General features: G+C 34.4%; 2 protein-coding genes and 1 long non-coding RNA gene across 12 annotated transcripts in view; 2 read left to right on the top strand and 1 right to left on the bottom strand.

Annotated features, from left to right (window-relative positions):
- The window catches only part of LOC101265091 (uncharacterized), a 28096-nt gene extending 12004 nt beyond the window's left edge, over nucleotides 1–16092 (top strand). Inside the window, exons 6-9 of one of the 9 annotated variants that reach the window (XM_069291373.1) lie at nucleotides 3368–3423; nucleotides 7040–7102; nucleotides 7268–7308; nucleotides 15287–16092. In XM_069291373.1, coding sequence (XP_069147474.1) covers nucleotides 3403–3423; nucleotides 7040–7102; nucleotides 7268–7308; nucleotides 15287–15434 — 273 coding nt within the window. In that variant the 5' untranslated portion in view covers nucleotides 3368–3402 and the 3' untranslated portion in view covers nucleotides 15435–16092. Of the gene's footprint in view, nucleotides 1–2529; nucleotides 3424–3552; nucleotides 3723–7039; nucleotides 7103–7267; nucleotides 7309–15229 lie in introns of all 9 variants that reach the window. The other 8 variants (XM_069291372.1, XR_011212410.1, XR_011212407.1 and 5 more) reach the window with 8 other exon arrangements.
- Nucleotides 15694–17748, bottom strand: LOC101264692 (uncharacterized). The gene is made up of 2 exons (XR_011212412.1): nucleotides 17527–17748; nucleotides 15694–16785 (listed from the first exon to the last, which is right to left on the bottom strand). It is a non-coding gene; the product is annotated as an uncharacterized lncRNA (long non-coding RNA).
- A 3309-nt stretch (nucleotides 17749–21057) lies between these two features.
- csn5 (COP9 signalosome complex subunit CSN5) lies at nucleotides 21058–26424 on the top strand. Of its 2 annotated transcripts, NM_001247402.2 has the most exon segments (6): nucleotides 21145–21638; nucleotides 22351–22632; nucleotides 22745–22892; nucleotides 23014–23096; nucleotides 25882–25959; nucleotides 26054–26424. In NM_001247402.2, coding segments are annotated over 6 exon segments (1104 nt in total). In that variant the 5' UTR covers nucleotides 21145–21215; the 3' UTR covers nucleotides 26144–26424.
- The last annotated feature ends 31 nt before the right edge of the window (nucleotides 26425–26455 follow it).

The raw sequence follows: 26455 nt of genomic DNA, 5'->3' as shown, positions 1-26455 counted from the left end.
TAACAAATTAGTAATCATTTGAATGGAAGATATACAGTACCAACGCACAACATACCAAGTGTAATCCCACAAGTGAGTAGTGTATGTAGACCTTACCTTACTTTCAGAGGTAGAGTGGCTATTTCTGATACACGCTTGAGTCAAAGAAAAACATATAAAGTATATCCGAGAAAGGAAAGATTGAACCAACAACAAAATCATATCTAGTGAAATCCCACAATGATATATGGGGAGGGTAGAGTGTCTATAGACCTTACCCTACCTTGGGAGGTAGAGATGTCATTTCTGACTTCCTCTGACCGACTAACCCTCAACAAAACGAAAAGCATATAAAAAAGGAAAGCTTTATAGAACCATGACAAAAAATCTTAAAGGGAAAGACATGAAAGATCTTACTTTTTCCCTTCAAACAACTACTCATTTCTCTAAAAACTAATTTTCCTAAATATAAAGCAGGTTAAAGAAAAGTATCAAAAAACATCCGGACAACTAGCAAAACTTGATGTTCACAAAGCACCAATCAGAGCAAATTTCTTAGTGAATCACTCTACAGTTATAAGTTGTATGACCTATGGAAATAATTATTCAACAAAAAAGGAATCACACACATATATACTTATAATTGTAGATTGATTTTTATTGTATTATCAAAAGGTAGAAAATATATTAGGATTGCGTATATGTAATTTATAGCACTTGGATCAATTACCCATTTATTCAAAGAAGAGATCGCATAATGCTTTTCTTGAATCAACAAGGGTAGCAACTGAAGTGAATACTTTAAGGGATTCTCGATAGTGAGAGGACTCTGCAAACTCATCCGTTGAAACCAAAATTGTCTTACCCTCATAATGTATAGCCATATTTCCTCCTTGCCAGTTGTTTGAGTTATAGTTTCCAAATCATAATACCCAAAATATCAATTTAGGAGAAGCCAACAAACACAAACAATACCAACAGATACATTCCAAGACTGAAAATGCAATTTGTTAATATCAAGACATACAAAAAATTTTGGTATTAAGTCCACACAAAATTTGAACAAAGTTATAAATTGAAGAGATATTGAACCAAGTCAACATTTTGGGTTAATAAAGCCGGATTAATTATTTATGTCAAGATTGTATGACTTAAATCAAATCCAACTACATTGGGCTAGGTTGGGCCTCTACAAAATGACGTAGCCACATGTTTTAAGCCCAAGGGGCTATTAGGATTAATGGAAGGCTAACTTAAATGTATTTTGTTGTTCTGTTTCTGGTGTACAAATGTCTACTCCAATGAGACTGAGTCAATTATAGATGGTTTAGGGTCCATCTAGTTCCTGGTTTAGCATTGGAAGGACTTTAATCTTTTCTTCTTTTTGTAAACATGGTTTTTCAGTACTACCTAAGTACGGACTGAAATACAATGTTACTAGTGTCAAAAAAAAGATAAAAAAGTCAAACTAGGTCATTCTTTTTAAACGGAGGAATTACTTGTTAATGTCAAAACTAGACAAACAAATTGAAATATTGAAGTGAATGAGTATTTGTAAGACCAAACCATTGTCTTCTTCCTCTTCCTTCAACTTTCTCAGTCTCCATTTTTGAGCTTAACCCATCTCCCAAATTACTCTTCTCTACTCCTCACCGACCAAGAGTGCACTCTTACAGACTCAAAACCCAGAACAATTCGCTTTTGTTTAAGCGAATCGTGCAGACAAGGCCAACCCCATCTCGCCTGCCAACTGTTCAATACAATTCCTCAACCATCAACTGTCCTTTGGAACACAATAATAATTGGGTTTATCTGTAATAACATGCCCCATGAATCCATTTTATTCTATTCTAGATTGAAACATGTGGATTCATCCGTATGTGATCAGTATACTTATTCCTCTGTTCTTAAGGCTTGCGCAGAGACCAAAGGGATTCTTGTAGGTAAAGCCGTGCATCGCCACATTCTGTTTTCTGGGATTCATACTTGTAGGATTGTTAGTAATTCTTTGTTGAATATGTACTCTGCTACTTGTCTTACATTGGATAATGGTTCTGATTGTGGTTTAGTTTAAAGGGTGTTTAGAACTATGCATCAAAGAAATGTTGTTGCGCGGATTACTATTTTTTCATGGTATGTGAAAAGGAAGAGGTTTTCGGAAGCCGTGAGGTGTTTTGTTATGATGATGAGATAAGGCATTAAGCCAACTGTTGTTAGTTTTATTAATGTTTTTCCTACTGTATCAGAAATAAGGGATGTTAGAGTTGCTGATGTTCTTTATGGGTTGCTTGCGAAATTGGGTAATGCATATGTAAATGACTTGTTTGTTGTTAGTGCTTCCATTGTTATGTATGCTGAGCTTGGTTGCATTAATTTGATGACCAGACTATCTGAGAATACTTGTGAATGAATTACTGAGATCTGGAACTCTATGATTAGCGGGTACATTTAGAACAAATTTCCTTTTAAAGCTGTTGATCTCATCTTTTAAGCTGTAGAAGCAGAGGATGCTGTTACTACTGATGATGTGACATTTGTATCTGCTCTTAGGGCAACTTCACAGTTGCAGCATTTGGAGTTTACACAGCTACATGCATGTCTGATAAAGAAATGCACGGCAAGTTATTTCGCTTAATGCTATGATAGACACATATTCTAGGTGTAACCATGTTCTACTCTTTACGGCAGAATGCTTTAGAACCAGATGCTGTTACCTTTGTAGCAGTCCTGTCTACTTGCAGCTACACCGGATTGGTTGATACAGGCCTTTAAATATTTGAGCTGATGGGTGAAAAATCTGGATTCAGCCATCAGCAGAGCGCTATCCTTGTGTGGTTGACATGTAGGGAGAGTTGGACGGTTGGATGAAGCTCATAATTTTTCTGAACTGTTGGGTGTTGAGGGTAATGTCTTGGGAAGATGGGGATCATTCCTTGCAGCCTGCAGAGTGCATAGAAACTTTGATATGGGGAAAATTGTTTCCAGTAAGCTGCTTGAATTATAGGGGAGGGATAATTTCTGGTTATCATATTCTGCTTTCAAATATATTATGCAGAGGAAGGAAACTGGCAGTCTGTCGATAACGTCAGAAGAGGGATTCACAAAGTGGGATTGTCAAAGGAGGTTGTCTTTAGTTGGATTGATACTTCTGGATATCCGCACTGTTTTGTATCTAAAGATAGGAAGCATCCTCAGTACTACATGATATATGACGTGTTGGGATATTTAACCATCAATATGAAGGATGCTGGCGCCTGGCTATAAGACTAAACTTGAACTAATAGAAGAGTGTATCTATGGGCTAGAAGATTAAAAAGCTATCACTTCTCCCACTATGTTGTTGTTCTCCCACTATTTACCTTTGTATTCATGATATTTTTTTGGACAGGATTTTACTAGAGCTCATATGATTGTGGTTAATCAATGACCAGCTCCTTTGTCGAGGTAATTAAGTTGTGTTTAAGCTTTTTTTAGTTCAATTTTTCTTCTGAATTATGCCTTTTTCTTTGTAAAGATACTCAGAAGTAGGATATTCAGCTAGTGAAATGTATGTATATTTCTTCATTAATACAGATCAGTCAAGACTATCCATTTTACCTTTTTGATGGGAAATGAGGAGTCCCAGATAGCAAAAAAGGATCTTATCCAAGATGACAACTTCTATCAAGCTGTCTGATTGACTGAAGCACATTTAAATTAGGCGACCAGTTCTTTCCTTTGAATAACTTATACTTGTCCTGCAGGTCGACTTTTAAACGTTTATACTAAAGATTTTCTTTGATATAGTGTTTGCAAGTTCATGAGTGTTTTTATATTGGAGCCAAATGGCATTAATAACACTTGTTAAGGTTGGTCCAGATAACTATTAATATGTCTGCTAAGGTTGGTTCAATTAGTGGGACATTAAAGTTCATCTTTCAATAGCATGATTTCAATATATACTTTTGTTGTGTATTTTCCATATTGGCTTATCAAACCTCTAAGAAGTACTTAGTAAATCATTAAGAACCCTAATAGCTTGGCAACCTCCTCACTTTCACAATCATTCAATGCTCTCCTAAATACTAGATTCCAACCGTGTTGACTCCAGGCTTGTTCCACAGTGTCATTGTTCTGCATACTCAATGTATATAGAAGAGGTAATAGGTTTCTCAAACTGTCTTCTTCTATCTATATTTCATTCAAGAACTCTTTCTTCCTCCCATCCCTAACACTAACACATATGTTGTTTTTGAAATGTGGCAATAGTCTTCTAATGGTCTTCCAGACACTGCACCCAAATGTGCCCATAACCACTACAGTTGTCCAACGGTTAAATAAACAATATAAATATCTTCTATAAGGCTCTATATTCTATACAGAATGTCCATAGCCACTTTTGGTGTAAGCTACTGTTTTATAGACTTAGGTCCTTCAATCCTAGCCTCCTTGGTTTTTGCTTAGTGTGAGAGTATCCCACTTCACCAAGTTGTAGCCTTCCCTTTCCTTGTTTCCTTGCCAAAGAAAAGATCTCCTGAGCCTATTTATTTTCTTCTCAATGTTCTTGGGGACTGGAAATAAACTCATCATATAAGTAAATGATCCATCTAATACTGATTTGATGAAGGTCACCCTACCACCCAGGGACAAATACTAGCTTCTTCACCGGGCTTGTTTCCTCCCTCATCTCTCCAACACCTCATTGCACACTTCCAGCTCTTTGTTCTTAGCACCCAAAGGTAGTTCCAGATATTTTAGATATCTACATAGCAACTTAATGTCTCAACTAGCCCAAGAAAATTGTCAATTTGATTGATATGGAGGAGATGACTGTTCAGCCAATTGACACGGAGGCTTGAAATGCTCTACTAATTAGTGGGTATAGCCCTTATGTGTCTAATTTTTGCCTCCTTTGCCTCATAGAATATAAGAGCATCATCAACATAGAATAAGTGTGTGATCTCCAGCTCCTTCCCTCTCCCAGCAAGTGCACTAAATCCTCTCCCACCCATTAGTCTCTGCCTTCCTGATTCAACCCCTCCATGGCTATTAAGAATAGGAATAGGGATATGGATCTCCCTGTCTAAGACCTCTTTGAGATTGGAAGAATCCTTCAGTGTTTACATTTATGAGGAGGGAAATCTTCACACTTGAAATGCAGTTATTGATCCAGCCAATCCACTTGCTACCAAACCCCATGTCCTTTAGTTCTTTTAGAAGGAAATTCCAATTAACATGGTCATAGGTTTTCTCAGTTTCTAGCTTGCATAGACTCCTAGGTTCTTTCTGCCTTACCCTGGAGTTAACCATTTCATTAGCCAACAATGCTGCATCCATTATTCGCGTGCATCTTAAAAAAAGCCATTTGGTGTTCATATCAACCAATTTCACTATCACTGTCTTTATTCTCTCAGTTAGCAACTTGGAGATGATTTTATAGACTACTCCTATCAAACTGATAGGTCTAAAGTCTTTAGCTCAATTGCATCAGGTTTCTTTGGGATTGAAGCCATCAATGAAAATTAAATGATTTCTCAAACGCACTCTTCTGATGGGAATTTTTCGTACTCAACATTCAGTCCTCTTTCAAAATATCCCAACATTTCTTGAAGAAATCCATAGTGAAGTCATCAGTGTCTGGTGCTTTGTCCTCATCAGACTGGTTGATGATCAATAACACTTCCTCTTCTGGAAATGGTCTCTGTAACCATTCATTTTCTTCTATAGACTGTTGGACATCCTACAAAATCAAAAGAGGGTCTCTAGGATTCAAGTTCTAGTGTGGCTTTAATACATATGACATGGCAATAGAGGAGGTTGCTTTAATGGTTCCAAATCCCACAATGTTATGTGTTGAGCCATCAACTACCATTACTTGAGAGGGTGCTTTTTGTGATTGAAAGGTAGAAAATATATTAAGATTACGTGTCATGTAATTACTAGTACGTGTATCAATTACCCAGTTGTTCAAAGAGGAGACTGCATATGCTTTTCTTGGATCAACAAGGGTAGTAACTGAAGTGAATTCTTTAAGGGATTGTTGATACTGAGAGGACTCCGCAAACTCATTCGCTGAAACCAAAATTGTCTTACCCTCATAATTTATAGCCATATTTCCTCATTTCAATTGTTTGAGTTATAGTTTCAACTCAAAATACCCAAAATATTAATATAGAAGAATCTAACAAACACAAACAATACCAACAGTTACAATCCAGTACTGAAATTTGTTAATATCAAGGCATGCAAAATTTTATGGGATTAAGCCGATACAAAATTTGAACAAGTTATAAATTCAAGATATATTGACCCAAGTGAACATTTTGGGTTAATAAAGCCGGAATAATTATTTAAGTCAAATTACATGACTGAAGTTGGGCTAGGTTGGGCCTCTACAAAATGGTCCACCCACATGTTTTAAGCCCAAGGGTCCATTAGGATTACTTGGAGGCTACCCTAAAACCTTTCGTCCATGCCTAAATAAAACAAAAAGGCTACATATTCTCTTTGGAGGCATTTTGAAAATTCTATAACATCTTGGAAGATTCTAAGATGGGATTGGACAAAGACTAGAGAGTGCTCAACTGGAACAACGACCAACAAAGACCGAGTACTTAGATAAATGAATCTTCCCCTTCTCTTTTAAGGCTTTAGGCGAACTGTATGGAGGTAGGAAAGAAAGACGTCCTCACCTTCTCTAGTGATAGTGAGAGCAATTTGAGTATCCCTTGTGCACCTCCTTTTGTAGATCGAATTTTAATGAGTGGAAACAAGCAACCTTACTAAAAAGGTGCTTTTGAGTATAAGGTCGACTTTCAAGCCAACCCTTGGTATAGGTTGGGCACTGAGATTTTCCTTATTAGTCTGTCGGCTTAAATTATTGGACATTGACAAACAAAAACTTTCTATAAATTAGGTCTAGTTCTAGTGATTAGTAGGAGGTTTTATTGAGTAATTATGCCTATACTTTTTCCAACTAATTAAGTTTCGAGTCCATATTTATCTTTACTTGGCTTATTAGGTTCCACATGCTTGCTTACAAGCTGCTTGTGTCAATTTAATATGAATTATTTTCCTTCAGTTTTCACAAGGGACAAAGGGCATAACAGCATCTTATTTTGGAGTTATTGTCTTTTCGGATAAGGTAAATAATTTTACTAAGAGTTAATGGTCAAAAACACATCCAAACTATCACATTTTGCGAGTTTCATAACCCAACTAATCATTCTTCGCTTTACCTACCTAAACTATCACCCTTGTTGTATTAAAACTCACCTTGGTGCTGGGTGGTTCATTTGTGAACATGCAGGGTATAGAATGGTTGTTATTATCTGAAGACAATATGTTCAAGTGAGTGATAAATAATAAAGTCATATGGTATATTTATTTTCAATTAGATGAAATACTTGTAAGCACCGTTTGACTTAGCTACAAGTTACTTATAAATATCTCCCAACTTTTATGAAGACTGTTAGAATAGGAATATGTTTATATAATCCTATTGGAATAGGAATAGGTTTATACAATCCTATTAGAATAAGAATATGTTTATACAATCTTATTAGAATAGGAATAGGTATACTAAATAGTATTCTATTTGGTAGAGGATTGTAATATAGGGTCTATAAATAGGGTCTCAATGTAATAATATAGACACAACAACAAGTCAATAATATTTTTTTCTTATATTTCTCACATGGTATCAGAGCCTCTACGACCTTGGTAAACAATCAAAGAGCTTGCGCTGCCGGCGGGTGGCTATTATCCATATATGCCGCCCGTCCGGCTAATGATTATGTTAGCAAAAGTTGGGTCACCGTGTATTTTTTTGGTGATTATATTTTCATTCTAATTTGTGTAGCACCGTGCCATCATTTCGGTGACTACTTTCTTATATCTAATTTGTGTAGCACCGTGCCATCATTCTCGTGACTACTTTTTCATATTTAATTTTTGTAGCACCGCGTCATCATTCTGGTGACTACTTTTTTTCATATTTAATTTGTGTAGCACTGTGCCGTCATTCCAGTGACTACTTTTTCATATATAATTTGTGTAGCACCGTGCCATATTTTTGGTGACTACCTTATTTTTGAATATCTGATTTGTGTAGCACCGTGCATCTCCTTTGACTACTTTTCATATTTAATTTGTGTAGTTTAGTGGATTTTTCCTAACTACTTTCTCATATCTGAGTTGCGTAGCACCGTGTGTCTTTTTGGTGACTCAGATTTTATTCGCGTGGTTCCATTCGTCTTTCCAGTGACTCCTCAAATCTAATTTGTAGGGTTGTGCCATCATTGCAATCCTACCTATATAATTACTATTTTTCATTAGGGTCATGCCATCATTCAGACCCTACCAATATTATTTCTCTTTTTCAATGGGGTTGTTCCATCAATTCAAATTATCCTATATAATTTCTCTTCTCTAGTTGGGTCGTAACATCATTTCGACCTACTTATATAATTTTATTTCTTAGATTATGACCACTTTTAGCCATTGAATCTAATACTCCGACATATGAGCATGTTCCAGCCAATTTTTCAGTGACTTGTTTAATATCGACTCTTCTATTGATTCCAACATGATCCATATACTTTATACTAAGTTTTGAGCACTTTGTTGCTCGGGGGGAGTTTAGTAGCCTTGTATGTTGATTATGTGAGTCATCCTATGGTCTGAAGCAATCTTTTCATGTTTGGTTTGGGAAGTTAAACATTGGAATTTTATCTCTGTGTTTACTGACATTATGTGTCAAATCTAGTATTTAATGAGAAGCCAAGAACATTGAGATTGACTGTCAATTTTGTGAAGTCGGCTGATCAACTTGCAGATATTTAGTAGTCTTGTATGTTGATTATGTGAGTCACTCTATGGTCTGAAGCAATCTTTGCATGTTTGGTTTGGGAAGTTCAACACTGGAATTTTATCTCTGTGTTTACTAACATTATGTGTCAAATCCAGTATTTAATGAGAAACCAAGCACATTGAAATTGACTGTCAATTTTGTGAAGTCGACTGATCAGCTTGCAGATATCTTACCAAGCCCCTCATCGGTGCTTGTATTAATTACATTTGTAACAAGCTAGGTACATGAATTGTATGCACTAGCTTGAGGGGGAGTGTTAGAACAGGATTAAGTTTATATAGTCCTATTGGAATAGAATAGGTTTATACAATCCTATTCGAATAGGAATATGTGTATACAATCTTATTAGAATGGGAATAGGTATACTAAATAGTATTCTATTTGGTAAAGGATTGTATTATAGGGTCTATAAATAGGGTCTCAATGTAATAATGTAGACACAACAACAAGTCAATAATATTCTTTTATTATATTTCTCACAAAGACCAAATACTCCTATGACATATATGAGGATGTACTCTATCCACCTAAAAATATATATGAGATGTTTAGAAGCACACCGACGTGATCATTGAGAAATAAGAAATTTTTAAATTTCAGTCGTGCAATCAAATACAAGAAATGATATAAGCATCAATTCAGAAGCACCTTTTCACCATTTTACATCTAGAAATGATATATACATCAATTTAGATTATTAATTTTGGTTTTGCTTTTTAATATAATTAGGTAATGTGACATATCCAGACTCGATGACATTGATATCTTCAATTAATACATTCAATGATCCTTAGTATCATTAGTCGATTTTTCAGGAAGCGCTTTTGTTATTTCCTCCAATAGATTGTTGTTATCCTTGTTGATCGCAAGAGTATTCTCAATGATTTTATCCTCCTCCTTAGTCCAAAAGGAGTTATTGCATGTCCAATCAGTGTTCATTTTCTTTTCGATCTACAAGGAAAGCTCAAACATGAAAAATGTAAGCTGTTAAAGAGGATTCAGAAAACAGACAAGTGTCAATATATGACAAAAAATTGTCATAAATATTGGGCATCTAAACTAAGATTTTTTGTAACCCCTAACACTTAGTAATAACAATCGCAACAAGACACATTCTTTTAAATCAGTTATGGATACTAAGAAAATAATGAGTGACTAGTAAAAGGAACAAACATGAAGATACATGTGTTATACTACCCTACAAGTCTCGAGAGATATGGAGCATATTATGAAAGCATTTGCATTTTTTACGTTTTCTATCGAACGGAAGGTTTTATAACAAGAAAGAAGAGTAAAAGAAGAAAACTATTTGTCTCAAGATAAGAAAAAATTATATCATTGTGTATATATATTTTTGTTCTTGCTAGTGATGCAAAAAAAAGGTCTATGGCCTTGTACCACATAATGGGAAAGAAATCCTGTCAATCCATCATATGCTATCAAAAGAAAAAGAAAAAATGAATGTTGAAAATCACTCAAGAAATGATATGGAGGGACTAAATGATATGTTGAATTTCGCTTAAGAAAAGTCGTTGCTGAGAGGTTTTAGGGTATCCAGTAGAGTGGGGGCTGATCTGGAGATTAGCCACTTAAAACATGAAGTCTTGTCTTCGGTGATGCTAACAAGAACCAACTGAAGATTTTAAGGGTAATCTTCGTTCTTTTTTAAGCTATCTCTAGGCTTCACATCAATTGGAACAAGAGTTTCTTGTATCCATAAATGAAGTCCCTGAATTACCCTCTCTGGCTAGGATTTTGGGCGGAAGGACAGGATATCTACCAACTACATATTTGGGGATGCCCTCGGGAGCCAAAAGCAAATCTGTAGGCATTTGGAATGGGTGATTGAAAAATGTGAAAAAAGGTTGGTGAATTGGAAGTGCCAGTACCTTTCTTTAGGAGGAAGATTAACACTCATCAATAGTGTTTTAGACACTATGCCTACATATATGATGTCACTTTTCCCTATTCCTGATGGTGTTATTCACAGACTTGATGCTTTGAGGAATATCATGTGGGAAGGAAATAGTGAAACCAAGAAATTCCACTTGGTAAAGTGGATTACTTCGATTAAGAGTAAATATGTTGTGGGGATGGGGATACGAAATTTAAAAATTCAAAATCAGTGTCTTATGATGAAGTGGCTACGGAGATTTGCTTAAGCGGTGGAAAGATGTAATACAGGCTAAATATGAAATGGAGGATCTCTGGATAACTTAAACGGTCACTAGCACTTACGGATCGTGTCATTGGAGAGCCATCAGAAAATATTGGTCAAAGCTCAAAGAAAACTGCAATATTTAATTGGGGAATGGTAGGAAAGCCTCTTTTTGGGAAGATAGATGGCTAGAACAAGTATCTTTAAAAACCATGTTCTCGGATATTTTCACCCTAAACCAGCAAAGAGCCACTAAAGCAGAGATGTGGTCAAACCAAGAGTGGAATCTGAGCTTTAGAAGTCCTCAAAATGACTGGGAGATCCAAAGGTTGGTGGAGTTCTACAAGGTCTTAGGATAGTTCAAAGAAACAATTGATGCACAAGATAGTTTGGGATGGCAGGATCACAATCGGGACAATTTTAATGTTAGAAGAGCATACAAAAAACTTAATCCTTGTAACAGTCAGAGGAATGGGTGGCCATGGAAGTTGATATGGAAAACTAAAATCCCTACAATGTGTCTTGTTTTTCCTGGCGCCTTGCTAAGCAGGCAGTTTTGGCCCAGGAAAATCTCATGAACAGAAATATTTAACTGAGTCGTAGGTGCCTTCTATGTGGTGAAGAAGAAGTAGAGACTGTCAACCGTCACTTCCTTCACTGTAGAATAACCAACATTTTGTGGAATGTCTTTATCAAGCAAAAGGACATGAAATAGGTTATGCCTAGGAAAGTTACGCAGACTCTGAAGTTATAGAGCAGTTTTGCAAGCATTTCGAGGCATAAAGAAAGATGGAAAATCATTCCGGCTTGAATTTGATGGTTTGTGTGGGAAGAAAGAAATATCAGATGCTTCCAAAACAAGAGCAATTCCATCCGGAAGATTAAGATGAACTGCTTAATTTTGTTTTTTTTGGTGCTCCGCAATTGTAATTAGGAATTTGTAACTTGTTGTGGCACGTTCTGGTTTTTGTTTTGGAATAGAATACAAGTTGTTACTGTCTCAAAAAAAATAAACAAACTCAGATTCCCTTGTAACACAATCTAACTTCTTAAAACTAGGGAATGTGCTAAGACAGTATATCCTAGACAAGAAATCAAAAGGAAAGTTGTACAAATTCTTGTTTTTCCTATTTGAGAAACTCAAATCTCTACACATTAATTTTCAACAACTAAAACATGTTAAAGAAGAGTCCCTAGAAAATGTTGACACAATTTTTCTCTCTTGAGATAGAAACAAGATGAATCTCATTATATTTAAGTGTAGGTCAGTATCACTTTGATACTTAGGATCTTTTCAGAATCTACACCAAAAACAATATATAAATCAACCATTTGTGATTGACTACACATTTTCTTGTGTGTCATGACCTTTATACATCATGAAATAGCAAATTATTGATCATTTGAATAGAATATTTACTGAACCAACAAACAACAACTTACCAAGTGTAATCCCACAAGTGAGTCTGGGAAGGGTAGGCTAGGGTAGAGTGCGCGTAGACCTTAGAGAGACTATTTCCGATACACACTTGGCTTAAGGAAACACATATCAAGCGGATCAGAGAAAGAGAAGATTTACAAAACCAACAACAACATCCTATTTAGTGAAATCCCACAAGTGAGGTATAGGGTGGGTAGAGTGTCTAGACTTTACCCTACCTTGGGAGGTCGAGAGGTCATTTCTGATGCTCAACTCAAGGAAAAGCATATCAAAAGCAGATAAAAAAAAGAGCTTTAAATAACCATGACAAAAAACCTTATAGGGAAAAACATAAAAGATCTTACTTTTTCCCTTCAAAGAACTATCCATATCCCTAAAAATCAACTTTCCTAAACATAAAGCATGTTAAAGAAGAGTACCAAAAAACGTGAGCACAACTAGCTGATGATCATAAAGCACAATCTAAGCAAACTTCTGAGTGAATTTATCAACAGTTATAAGTTGTATCACCTATGAAAATAAGCATTCAATCAAAATGGAATAACACACATATATATACTTATAATTGTAGATTGATTCATTTTTAGTTGAATGTTTGATTTCATAGTTGATATAACTTATAGCTGTAGATTGATTCACTCAAAAGTTTGTTTTGACTGTTCTTTGTGATCATCTCGTTATCCTAGTTCCGCTGAAGTTGTTTGGTACTCTTCTTTAACATGCTTTATGTTTAGGAAAGTTAATTTTTAGAGATATGATTAGTGCTTTGAAGGAAAAAAAACAAGATCTTTCATGGCTTTCCCTTTAAGATTTTTTGTCATGGTTATGTAAAGCTTTCCTTTTTCCGATATGCTTTTCCTTGAGTTGAGGGTCAATCAGAAATGACTTTTCTGCCTCCCAAGGTAAGATAAAGGTTTATAGACACTCTACCCTCTCCATATCTGACTTGGGGATTTCACTAGATATGATGTTGTTGGTTTTGTAAATCTTCCCTTTATCGATCTGATATATATGTTTTTCCTTGAGCTAAGTGTGCATCAGAAATAGCCTCTCAAGGTAGCGATAAGGTCTACATATACTCTATCGTCTCCAAACTCACTTCTGGGATAACACTTGGTATGTTGTTGTTTCTTGGTCCTGTAAATCTTCCATTCAAATGATCAATAATTTGTTATTTCATGATGTATAAAGGTAATGACGACACAAGAGAATGTGCAGTCAATCATATATGGTTGATTTATAGATCGTTTTTGGTGTAGATTCTGAAATGATGCTGACCTACTTGAATATCATGATATTCATCTTATTTCCATCTTTGGAGAAAAAAATTGTGTTAAAATTTTCTAGGGACTCTTTTTTAACATGGTTTCCGTTGTTGAATATGTGTAGAGATTTTAATGTTTCTCAAATTGGAAAAACAAGAATTTGTAGAACTTTCCTTTTGATTTCTTGTCTAGAATATATTTTTCTTAGCACATTCCCTAGTTTTATATGTTTAGATTGTGTTACAAGGGAATATCAGTTTTCTTTTGATAACATATGTTGGGTTGACACGATATCTTTCCCATTATGTGGTACAAGGCCTTGGATCTTCTTTTTTTTTGCATAACTAAGAAGAACAAAAATATATACTCAATGATATAGTTTTTTCTTATCTTGAGACGAATAGTTTTCTTATTATAAAACCTTTTGTCCGATAGAAAAGGGAAAGAATGCAAATGCTTTCATAATATTTTTGTATCTCTGGAGACTTCTGTGGTAGTATACCACATGTATCTTCATGTTTGATCCTTTTACAAGTCACTCATTACTTTTCTTAGTATCCATAACTTGGTTTAAAAGAATGTGTCTGCCGCGATTGTTTTTGATTAGTAAGTTTCAGGGGTTACAAAACAAAAAAATTCTTATGTTAGACGCCTGATATTTATGGTAGTTTTTGGTCATATATTGACACTCATCCGTTTTCTGAATCCTCTTCAAGAGCTTACCCTTTTAATGTTTGAGCTTTTCTTGTAGAATTAAAATGAACACCGATCGGACAGACAATAATTCCTTCTGTACTAAGGAGGAGGATAAAATCTTTTAGAATACTCTTGCGACCAACGAGGATAACAACAATCTTATTGGACGAAATGACAAAAGCACTTCTTGGGAAAATTGGCTGATGATATAAAGGATCACTATAATATCTTAATTGAAGATATCAATGTCATCAAGTCTGGGTATGTCCAATTACCTAATTATCCTCAAATTCAAAAATAGATGTAGAATGGGGAAAAAGGGCTTCTTGGACAGAACAGGAACACCGGTCAGTTTCCAATACAGTTCTTGAGGACGACATCAAGTCTGGATATGTCCCATTACCTAATTATCCTCAAATTCATAAATAGATGTAGAATGGGGAAAAAGGGCTTCTTCAGTTTCCAATACAGTTCCTGAGGACGACGTTAATAATCGGAATTAATCATTGTTTCATTACTTGTAATTGACTGCACGACTTACATTCTTTCTAAAACGAAATTTCTTTTTTCTCAATGACCACGTTGGTGTGCTTCTAAGCATCTTATATATTATGTTTCTAGGTGGATAGAGTACATCTTCATAGGTGTATTTTGTCTTCATAAAAGCTTCAGTATGGAGATATTTTGAGTAACTTGTAGCTAAGACAAATGGTTCTTACACATATTTCATCTAATTAAGTATCACGTGAAGAGTCCCTTTGATGCTGTCCTGCGATCTTGTTTCCTGGAATAACTTCAGAACTTATAATAACTTATTTCTCTATCTTTCCTACTATAAGTCATTTCTCCGGGGCTTAAGACATATATGAAAAAGCTGACAGGAGAAGTATATCTAGGCACTGTGTGATAACAAGAACAGCAAAGCAGGAGGATGCTGAAGCCAGTAGAACTTCCCAAGTTCCACACACCAAGGATATGATTGGGTCTGCTTGCGGAGGATCACAAGCAGTGCCAATCACTAGCAATGAGAGCATGTTTCCTTGAGAAAGCACCAACGTGGAGCAGGTGATAGAAGTTGTTGGAGGAGAGTCGACAGACCATAATGCTGTTGTCAGTGTTGGGTCTGATGTGAATGTTGATGCTGGAAGTTTCCTATTACCCAGCAAACGATCAGGTACTGCTGCTAGCGGTGGAAGTGGAACTTACAGTCATCCTATCGCTAGAATTGGGAATGAACTTGAAGCATTGCTCACTGAACCCATGGACGAAGATAATGATATCAGTTCCATTTTTGAAGTTAGGAAAGCACCAACTTCTTATCCTGTGCTGGTTGATGCTGCTTTAAGCAGAATACCCCGCTATGCAGCTGCAGTGGCTGCTGCTGCTCAGTTACCTCCCTTTGACGATGAAGGCATTTTTGATCCGGATGACCTGTTCACAGACCAGATGTTCTGATTTGATGGAGGTGAAGCTGTCAATGTTGATATTAGTTGGTCACAACCAGATAGTCTGATACTGCACTTTTTGTTTTTCTTTTTTTGAAGACTTGTGCCATTTTGTTAGACAGTATTGCTCTTATTCATCTATTTTTAATCTGCTTTAAGGAGCCAGATTTTCTGTATCTTCAAACTCTTTTGAGAGAGTAAGTGGATTTTAGTTGAAATTTTTCAAAATAAAATGGTAGCAGTTTGAGTTCTTGCAAGTTCTTTGTTTATGTAGTTTGTTGGTTTTTCTTTTTGCCAAAACCTCTTACAAGCTAATGGTTCAGACTAGAATCAAATGCTACTAAGGTAAGTGTTTTTTTTTTTTTTTTTGTATTCTTATTGCTATCAATGTCAAAGGATCACTTTTCTGTACATCAAGGACTATTTCTATTTGAACACCTCTTATAACATATTACGTGAACTCTCTGTCTTGTGAAAGTAATAGCCAAGAGAGTGTCTCCATGAGCATTCTTCCGCCATCTTAAACAAGTAAAGTGCGTATGGCTACCACTAGTTCTATGATTTCAACTGAATTTATTGTCTTCGACTCAAAACTATAATATGTGCAAAAACAAAAGAAAGAAAATGTATGCATACATATAATAAGATCACGTTCACTCTGAACTCAATAAATTGGTTATTATTGTCTAACTTTGAGATATATGTATCTAAGTTATCTCAAATCTTATCATCAGCCTCATCTTCAATTGGAGCTGCTACATTTACATAAAGCTTCTGGCCATTGATGCAATTTGTATTGTTGCTGGATTTGAAATAATAATCTCCAGGTACCAACATGAATGCTATTGCTGGACTATCTTTGTATTGCCTTGAAAGAGAGTTGGAATTGCATGCATAATAGTTGTATTTTCCAATCTCTAGCAAATCCTCTGGCTTTTGGAATCTAAACTCTACAAATAAAATGGTACATGAATACATAATATTATGTACACGGAAAATTAACTTTCTAAAAGATAAATAAAGTTATGAATTATATTCAAAGTATGTAGTTTAGATGTTAGGGTTAGAGGTGTAGAGCTATCCTTGTGCAAAGAGAGTGAATGGCACTCCTTCACCACAAAATCAAACACTTTTATTGATTTGATTTGGTTTATGAAGTTATAAAACTGATAAAGCTAGTTTGATTAGGTAAATGAAAAAAACTAACACCCCTAAAATTAGTTGGTACCTTTAATCCTTCCAAACACGGCTAAAGAAAGACTTTAAGCCAAATTATATATGAGGGAAGGTTGAAATGACAAGAAAAGTAACTGGTGAGGAGACAAACACCTGAGGAAGGAAATTCTCACAAATAAGGAAGTATGATCGACCTCGAAAGGATGCTTACCTCACGGTCAGTGTCGGAGCCAGAATTTCGACTAAGGAGTGTCAAAACAAAAAGAAGTTAAGCGCATAGAAGCCAATGAATGTCTCACCTAAATACACAGTGTAATTTTTTGACGAAGGGTGTCATTCGACATCCCTCAAATATATGTGGCTCCGCCACCACTCGCCTTCGGCTCCCAAAAATAGCTTATCAAAATTATAAGAAAACCTATAACACTACATTCGCACCCCCACAAATTTCTATTTGTTCGAATATGTTAATAAATTACAAATACGATCGATGTAATAATTTCCTTAAAAGTTACCTAATTGATCTCCAGGTTTTAACTTGACAGTTGTAGCCCAATCTTGGTAGTAAGTAGGGTAAGGAGCAGGACCCCAACCATAGCCTTCTCCAACAATATATCTCTCTGAATTTACTAAATTAATCAAAATTCCAATAACATAAAGTAGCAAAATTACAATAAAATGCATGTTGTGGTATCTCTTATTTTATTTTTATTTACTAAATCCTATTCAAAGCTATATAGCAAGTTAATTACAACAATTAGAGCAATTGAACTAAAATTGCCTTTTATAAATATTCTATCTACTACTACTAGCTAATTCAACACATTACGTTATTAAAATTTTGTATTAAATGTTGAATGTTACAACATAATTAACTTTGCATTAATTATTCCACATCTAATTTCAACAATTGAAACAGAATCATAAAGTGGTTTGAAGAAAATTTTGGAAAAAGGTCAAGGACTATTAGTTTATTTATTAAGAAAATAAATGAACATTATAAAGAATTCTATTATAATTAATATCTGGCTTTAATCTTCTTTCTTATCGATGGTATTACTATTATTCTCGTAATTTGTTGTTCATCGGGTATCATATGTTTTTGTACTTTGAATATCATATTATTTTGTTAGCATACTATTCGTTCTTATGTATATTTGCACGACTCTTTATTCCACATCATTTCGTTGTTTTAATGTCTGTATATCTTTTTTTTTTCAAACGGTTTGAATATCTTTATTTAATTTTAAGTCGAGGGTTTATAAATAACAACTTTTTTATTAGAATTATGAACTTTATTCAATCTAATACTAGTGTAGCTGGCCGCGCGTCCTAAAAATCATACTTTCTCCGTCTGTTTTATTTTATGTGACACATTTTTCTTCATTGTCCATTCCCACAAATATTATTTTATCTAATTAAATAGAATTTACCACACTTAAAAAAGTTTTTTTCTTAATCATCATGTCAAATCAAAGAGCGTCACATAAAATGAGACGAAGAGATTATAAATATAATTAAAAAAAATTATATTATGAGACAATAATTGTCTTTTATTTAATGTTATTTAAACAATCTAATATGATTTTAAGATGTAAAAAAAAAAAGTTAGAATATTGAAAATGTAAATTTGCCCATATCGACAATCAAATAAAAAAGTTAATACATTTGTGAAATTATGAAATAACCGTTAGTTTTCAAAAATGAATTATGATATTGAATTATTATTATTTTTTGGACTTTTGCTTTAAAATGTCTTTTAAAGAAAGGATAAAATTAGAACTACTAAAATCTGCTAATTTTCATCTTATATCGCTATTAAAAACCATCATAGATTGAATTCTATTAATTAAACTTTAAATTGCAAAAAATGATTTTCTTATTCAAAAGACACATCATGTCATTCTTCTTTTGCCTAAACTTTATTGTTATATTGATTATTTTGAGATAAAAGAAAACAATTCACTTTTTTTTCTAAAAAAAAAGGGGACAGTCATTTGTTTTGAGAGCAAATACAAATTCCTATCTTCAAAACTTAGAAATGACTGGGAGGTATACAAAACTCCCCTTCCTATCTTCAAAACTTAGAAATGACGCTGAGTAGAGAATATAATAATATTCTAAAACTAGAAGAAGACTCCAATCAAGAATTAATTGAATAAAAGATGGACTAATTTTTATCATCTTTCATTTCCAAATAGGAGGAGACGTAATAAGAGCCGTAGATTTAGAAAAGGCGATTGAATGGTCTTTCGTGAAAAGATCATTTCAAATTTCTGTCTAAACTTATTTTAAGTTGCATCTCCAGTAGTAGCATAGCTATACTAGTTAATAGTACTTGCACAGAATACTTTTCCCCTTCTAGAGGCATATATATATTTATCCAAACTTCTTTCATCGTATATTAATTATCAAGTCGATATATTGTTATGAAGCAAGAATGGTCTCATTTATTCTTCGCAGACAATATTTCTATCGATACTAAATATAAATGTATGAATATTTTTACCCGGCTATCTGGACAAAAAAAATCAATCTTCTCAAAATATTGTAATGAAGATATGAAACTCTTGGTTAAACGTTATTTTAACATATCTCCCTCCACACACTTTGGAAAGTATCTAGGTTTTCCCATTCTTAATAGTAAACCAAAATCTCCAATATATTATAGATAATATGAAATTAAATTCTTCCTCTGATTAACTCATTTCTATATCATATTAAAATGTTATCTAATAACAAATGCACCATCTGTATGAGAGAAGAGGAATCTATAAAACATATTCTATTTCATTGTTATATTGCAAAAAAAAAATCTAGAGTTTAACATTCCTTCTCAATTACATTGGCTCCAATATTTGAAGAACATCAGATTGCCACAAAATAGTAACATTCAGAACTGGCTTGATTTTTTCCCTTTTGCTCTTTGGAGTTTATGGAAAAATAGAAACTATAATAATTACAACTCTAAAAAATCCCCTCTTCCAATTGAAACTCATATTTATAAAAAAAATTCTTTTAGAAATACTTCTTCAATTTTAGCCATTGAATTTTCTAAAATTGAAGAAGTATTTATATATCTTTTACAAAATTCAAACGCATTGACCCTCACTACTTCTTTAAAATTGAACAAGTATTTCCTCTAAAAAAAAAGATATATAAATAAAAACAGATGAAAAAGGAAAAGCACTAAGGATTAATAGCATTAATGAAAATATTAAAAAGAAAATTGTCTATAATGTTCTGCAATGGCGATAAAATAAATGAGATTGATTGATATGAAAAATAATAGAAAATAAAATACATTTATGAAAATTAGGAGAAGAGATAAATAAAATATAGTTTATTTTTAAAAAATAATAGAAATAAAAGGTATTTAAAGAACACATTTATGTTAATAATAAGGAGAGGAGATAAATAAAATATTTTTAATATAAAATATAATAGAAATAAAAGGTATAATAATAATAATAATTACAAAAAATTATAATAATAAAAACCAAAAAAACAAGAGAAGAGATAAATAAAATATTTTTATTTTAAAAATTAATAGAAATTGAAGGTATGATAGTTAAACACTAAAATAAAAAAATGTAATAATAAAAACTAAAAAGAAAAGGTTAAAAAACGACATAGGAAAAGAAATATAATAAAAATAGATTTTTACTTTTAGCCTTTTGAAATTCCTTAATTTAAGGGATGTGTAACGATCATATTAAGTAACTAATTAATAGCAGCATATGTGTATCTATACATAATTCTATTATGTAGAAATTAGAAAAAAGGACTTAAATTATTAAAAAAATAGATAAATATTTTTCTGATCATTAAGATATGTCACGTAAGCAGGCTGAAGATCTCATATATATATTGATTGATTAATATATTGATTTAGATTAAAAATAATAAAATTAACTTATCTCGTGAAATATTTTAATCTATAAAATATCACTATTTATAAATATATTCATTGTTTCTAAATATATATATTTAACAACCTTGTTATATAAACAAACTAATATATGTACATAGTTTCCATTGTACAAAGATGAAATTAAATTTGTAATTTTAATATTTAAAATACTATCTAAAATTAAATTGGTATATTCTTAATTCTTTAAATTATTAATTTTGTGATTTTTCACTTGTATAAAATCAGAGAAGAGAGCTCTGCAATTGCTTCTTCCCCGAAGTTCAGTTCCCAATGGACGCTCTGAATTCTTACGCATCGTCGGCGGCGATGGCGCAACAAACATGGGAGTTAGAAAACAACATCGTGACGACGGACGCGCCATCGGGGTCGGCACCGGAAAACTCTGCGTCGGATGCAATATTCCACTACGACGATGCGGCACAGACTAAGTTCCAGCGGGAGAAGCCGTGGACGAGTGACCCTCACTACTTCAAGCGCGTGAAGATCTCTGCTCTTGCTCTTCTAAAGATGGTTGTTCACGCGCGTTCTGGAGGTACAATTGAGGTAATGGGACTAATGCAAGGTAAGACGGATGGAGATGCTATTATTGTTATGGACGCTTTTGCCCTTCCAGTTGAAGGAACTGAAACTAGGGTTAATGCTCAAGCTGATGCGTATGAATACATGGTTGAATATTCACAGACCAACAAGCAGGTTAATGCCTTTTTATCACTTTTTTTTTCTTCTTTTTGATGTTGTGGTGTTGATAATGGAGAAGGGTATACTAGTGCTAAACTAGTCAGTTTACAGAAACTTTTCGGATATAATAAGTATTGTAAACGGGTTCAAAAAGGGGCAGGGCGGTGAGTTGATAGAATTGATTGAGATTGAAGCTTTGTTCTTGTTGGCGTCCAGGCCAGTTTGCATTGACTAGTTACCTATGTAGATTTTTAGAATCATTAGCAAGAAGTCAATTCTTCCGGTTGATCTATTGCTTCATGTGTGTTTCCATAATCATAGACTTGGAGTCTCTATATGTATTGTACATATGTATGATTTCATTTTGAGCTGATTATTACTTTACCTGTACACATTGTTATATAGGATTTATGCATTATGTGTGGATTGGTTTTCTGAATTGGAGCGTGTTTGTCCTATAGTTACCTATGTAGATTTTTAGAATCATTAGCAAGAAGTCAATTCTTCCGGTTGATCTATTGCTTCATGTGTGTTTCCATAATCATAGACTTGGAGTCTCTATATGTATTGTACATATGTATGATTTCATTTTGAGCTGATTATTACTTTACCTGTACACATTGTTATATAGGATTTATGCATTATGTGTGGATTGGTTTTCTGAATTGGAGCGTGTTTGTCCTATAGTTTGTTCAGACCACTCTCTTACTAAGACTTTATGCTATAGGCTGGTCGGCTGGAGAATGTGGTCGGATGGTATCATTCTCATCCTGGCTATGGATGCTGGCTCTCTGGCATTGATGTAACTACACAAATGCTTAACCAGCAGTATCAGGAGCCCTTTCTTGCAGTTGTTATTGATCCAACAAGAACTGTTTCTGCTGGAAAAGTTGAGATTGGTGCCTTTCGAACATATCCTGAAGGATATAAGCCTCCAGATGACCCTATCTCAGAGTACCAGACCATTCCTTTGAACAAAATTGAAGACTTCGGAGTACATTGCAAGCAGGTCAGCTTATTGGCATGAACGCATACACTCACACATTTATGTTAAATCTAGGACTTCCAACTTCAGGTTTACTCGTGACTGTTAAATCACCAACTTTTCTCTTAATTTGCAGTATTATTCATTGGATATTACCTATTTCAAGTCCTCTCTCGATTGCCATCTCTTGGACCTACTATGGAACAAGTATTGGGTGAACACACTTTCTTCTTCTCCTTTGCTTGGAAATGGAGACTATGTTGCTGGACAGATATCTGATCTTGGTAATATCATTGTTGCCTACCTTTTCCACTTCCTTTTATCATCATAATGATTTGATCCTGAACATGAGTTTACACAATATTGAAACACCTCAAAATTAGTTGATCCCATTAACTCATGCAGCTGAAAAGTTGGAGCAAGCTGAAAATCAGCTGTCCCATTCACGTTTTGGGCCCTTAGTGGCAGCCTCTCAAAGGAAGAAGGAGGTATTTTTTTGTTTTCTCTTGAGTCTTGACAATGCGTACTTTAACTTACAAGTCTTATCTCTTTGTTTGAGAATATTAGTTTGACCAATTGGAAAAAGAGAACATTAGTTTGACAGTTCTTAAGTATTGTGTTTGTTGAACCACTATCTTTGAATCTTTTTGACATGTGATTCCTATTTAGACATTATGAACCTAGGCAATATTTTGTGCTCACAGAGTGGCTCTTTTTGGAAATTTGTAGCTTATAGCATACTAGGCCTCTTGATCATATTTTGCTGGGCTATGAAACTGCTTATAATTAAAATGTGCAAGGATAAACAAAGGGAACTAAATATAAATTTGCCTTCAATTGTACATGTTGATTTTTCTCCTCTTTTAAATGGTGAGAGTTTGCTAAACCGTATATACTGGAACACCTAATTCGTGCTTATGAAGTTCAACTAGCAGAAAGTAATGCAATACAATAAGAAAATCGAGTTGATTATGGATTAGGTTCATACAACTCTCAGCAATAAGAAGATTGTATGAATGAAGCGTTCTCTTTCTACTTTAACAAAAAAGATTGAAAAAAGATATAGTGGACAGTGAAAAGTCTCATTCACATGTGAATGTGAAAAATAACACCCCAGATAAAAAAACTAGTTCATTATGATTATGTGCCAATATGATCCTATCTTACCTATGAATGGTTTGGTCCTTTATTATAGTAAACTGCGGATAAAAACTTCTGTCAATTATCAAGAGTGGTGAAAAATAATCACTTGCCAAATTTTGGATCTGTGAACCAGAACTAGGTGTAAAAGAGGGGACCTACCATCATTATTGAACTTCTTTGTTTAATACCAACAGGTGCCTGTGTTTTTGTCGTTACATATTAGGGGTTTGAGATTTTCTTTGGGGCGTAAGAAGTTGGAGCAGACACATATAAGTGATGAGAGAACAGTCAAAGGCAAATGAGTGGAAACAAAAACCCTAGGATTATGGTAGCAACTAACCTAGTTAAATTTTGAGGACAAACTTTGTAATTACTTATTTGGTAAACCAGTCTTATGCCTTTGGCACTGATTTTCAGTCTTCATGTGTTCTTTCCACTTCCCTTTGCTCATGCAATATTTATATAGAATAAAGTAGATCCCAAAAACAATTGAACCAACCATTTCTATTCCCCCCATTTCCAAAGTCTATTTTAGTAGGCATGTAACCATTTTCTTCAAAATAGTGGTGGTGGAAGTTACAGAATCCGAGAGACGTGAGAGGTTGGGTATAGTGGATGTCAGGAGTGCTAGAGGCAAGACAAAGAAGTGCAGGGGTAGGTGATTTCACTGGACATAGCACACTTCTGGCTTAATGTGGACCTTATCCTAGAAAGGAAAGTTAAGATGTTTATAATTAAGGTAGAAGGTAAGTAGTATTATAGCACCTTTAGGTGGGTGAGGCGGGGGGGCTAGTCCCCGTTTTTCCTACTAGCAGTATTCTTGTTTAGTACTTGGGTAGTATCTTCTACTTCGTCCATTTGTTACATGTTACCTTTATTGGTGGACAAGATCAGGATGCACAAAGGCCCCGGTTAAGAAATGTGAGAGGTTTGATATAGATAGTGGGTACAAGAAGAGATAGAGTAGGCGAAAAAATTTATTGGGTAAAGGTGATTTAGAGTGGACATGGCGCAACTTCCGTTTATCAAGGACATGATCTTAGATAGGGGATGGTAGAAGGTTGCAAATCAGGGTAGAAGAGTAGGCAATTGAACTTTGACTTGCTTTATGGCGGGTTTAGGCTTGGTGGGAGTTGGGAGCACTGTGTTTGTTGTAGTACTAGTCTTATACATGTATTTCCTTTTCAATTACTGCATTATTTAGTTGTTATTGTTTCTTTTCTCGGAATGCTTTGTACTACTTTTCTTATTAGGTGGCATGTTTTCTCCACTATCCATTTCTTTTCCGTAAATACTTTGATTTGTTACACTTGAGCCGAGGGTCTGTCGGAGACAATAGCTCTGCCTCCACGAGGGTAGGGATAGGGTTTGCATACACTCTGCCCTCCTTAGACCCTAGACCCTACTGGTGGTATTATATTGGGTATGTTGTTATCTAGCATGTCTTGGTTTCTCGTTTTGGTTATTTTGTATCTTTGCTAGTGCACTTGTCATATTTCCCTTGCAAACGACTTCATTTTTCTTTTTTTGAGTTGATAGTCTATCGAAAACAACATCTCTACCCCACAAAGATAGGAGTAAGGTCTGCGTATATCCTACCCTTCCCAGATCCCACTTGTGGGATTATGTTAGTATGTTGTTGTTGGAGTTGCAGAATCCTTCGTGGTACACTCATGAAAAAAGTCAAAGATCCATTGCAGTGAGCAACAAGAATAGAATCACAAATGACTAGACAACACCATATTTTGTCTGGAAGTTTATAATCACAATTACTGTTATCTATTACTGTTTTAGGAGCCCTTGTAGAAAGGGATGAGAAGTACCAAGGTGGAGGCTTTTGGTTTCTTGTACTTCAATACCCTTTCCATGTACGTTTTGTGAAGCATAACATCAGTAATTCGCTCCAGTAGGTGATGATGTGCCATATTATTTCACTACACTAAATGTATTTGTGCTATCAGGCTTGATTAGGCAATAGTTACCTAGGTTTGACCTGCAACATCAGGCTACGTATTGAACGTTATCATATTTTTACTTCAATTTTAGTAGTCTTTTGCTTGCTTCCTTCCTTCAGTAAATTGCAAAATACAACATGCATGGTACTAAACGTGTTGGTCCTTTGACTTGCAGGAAGAATCTCAGCTTGCTAAGATTACACGTGATAGTGCTAAGATTACTGTCGAGCAAGTTCATGGCTTAATGTCGCAGGTATATGCTGTTGTATTCTTACATTAATTACATATCATTCTTCGAATATCCAACAATGTTTTGACAGTTGGATGTATTTATTCTTGTTTTTCAGGTTATTAAAGACATTCTTTTCAATAGCGTTTGTAAGTCAGGCAAGTCGCAGACTGAACCCTCTGATCCAGAGCCGATGGTCGAAATCTGAATAGTTTCATCCTATTAGTCCAGATTTAGATTTGTCTCTAGGTTTCTTTTTGCAGTTAACTAAACATACAGCTTTGAGTCTATTATATGTAGGTCCCAAGGGGTGAAAGTTTAAGATGGCCACCCCTGATATAAATTATCATTGCTGTTTAATGTTTTGAAGATTTTGCCAAATCTTTCACTAGTTCTTTTCCTTGTCTTCTTTTCTTTTGTTATTTAGAGAAGTTCTGTAAATCATGAACCATCCTTTTATATGAATGGTACTACCTCTATCTTGTATTAGATCGACATTTTCTATTTTAGAAATTATTAA

Source organism: Solanum lycopersicum, chromosome 11, assembly GCF_036512215.1.
Source record: "Solanum lycopersicum chromosome 11, SLM_r2.1".
In the NCBI taxonomy this organism is placed as follows: domain Eukaryota; kingdom Viridiplantae; phylum Streptophyta; class Magnoliopsida; order Solanales; family Solanaceae; genus Solanum; species Solanum lycopersicum.
The sequence above is the reverse complement of the archived record's forward strand: the minus strand, read 5'-3'. Positions and strand labels throughout refer to the sequence as shown.

Bases quoted from the DNA above. Each gene is read 5' to 3' on its own strand.
- csn5 (XM_069290702.1), top strand. From the start codon at position 21,216: ATGGACGCTCTGAATTCTTACGCATCGTCGGCGGCGATGGCGCAACAA. The intron at 22,633-22,744 runs GTCAGCTTATTG...CTTAATTTGCAG, and splicing joins TCGGAGTACATTGCAAGCAG to TATTATTCATTGGATATTAC. The intron at 22,893-23,013 runs GTAATATCATTG...TAACTCATGCAG, and splicing joins TGGACAGATATCTGATCTTG to CTGAAAAGTTGGAGCAAGCT.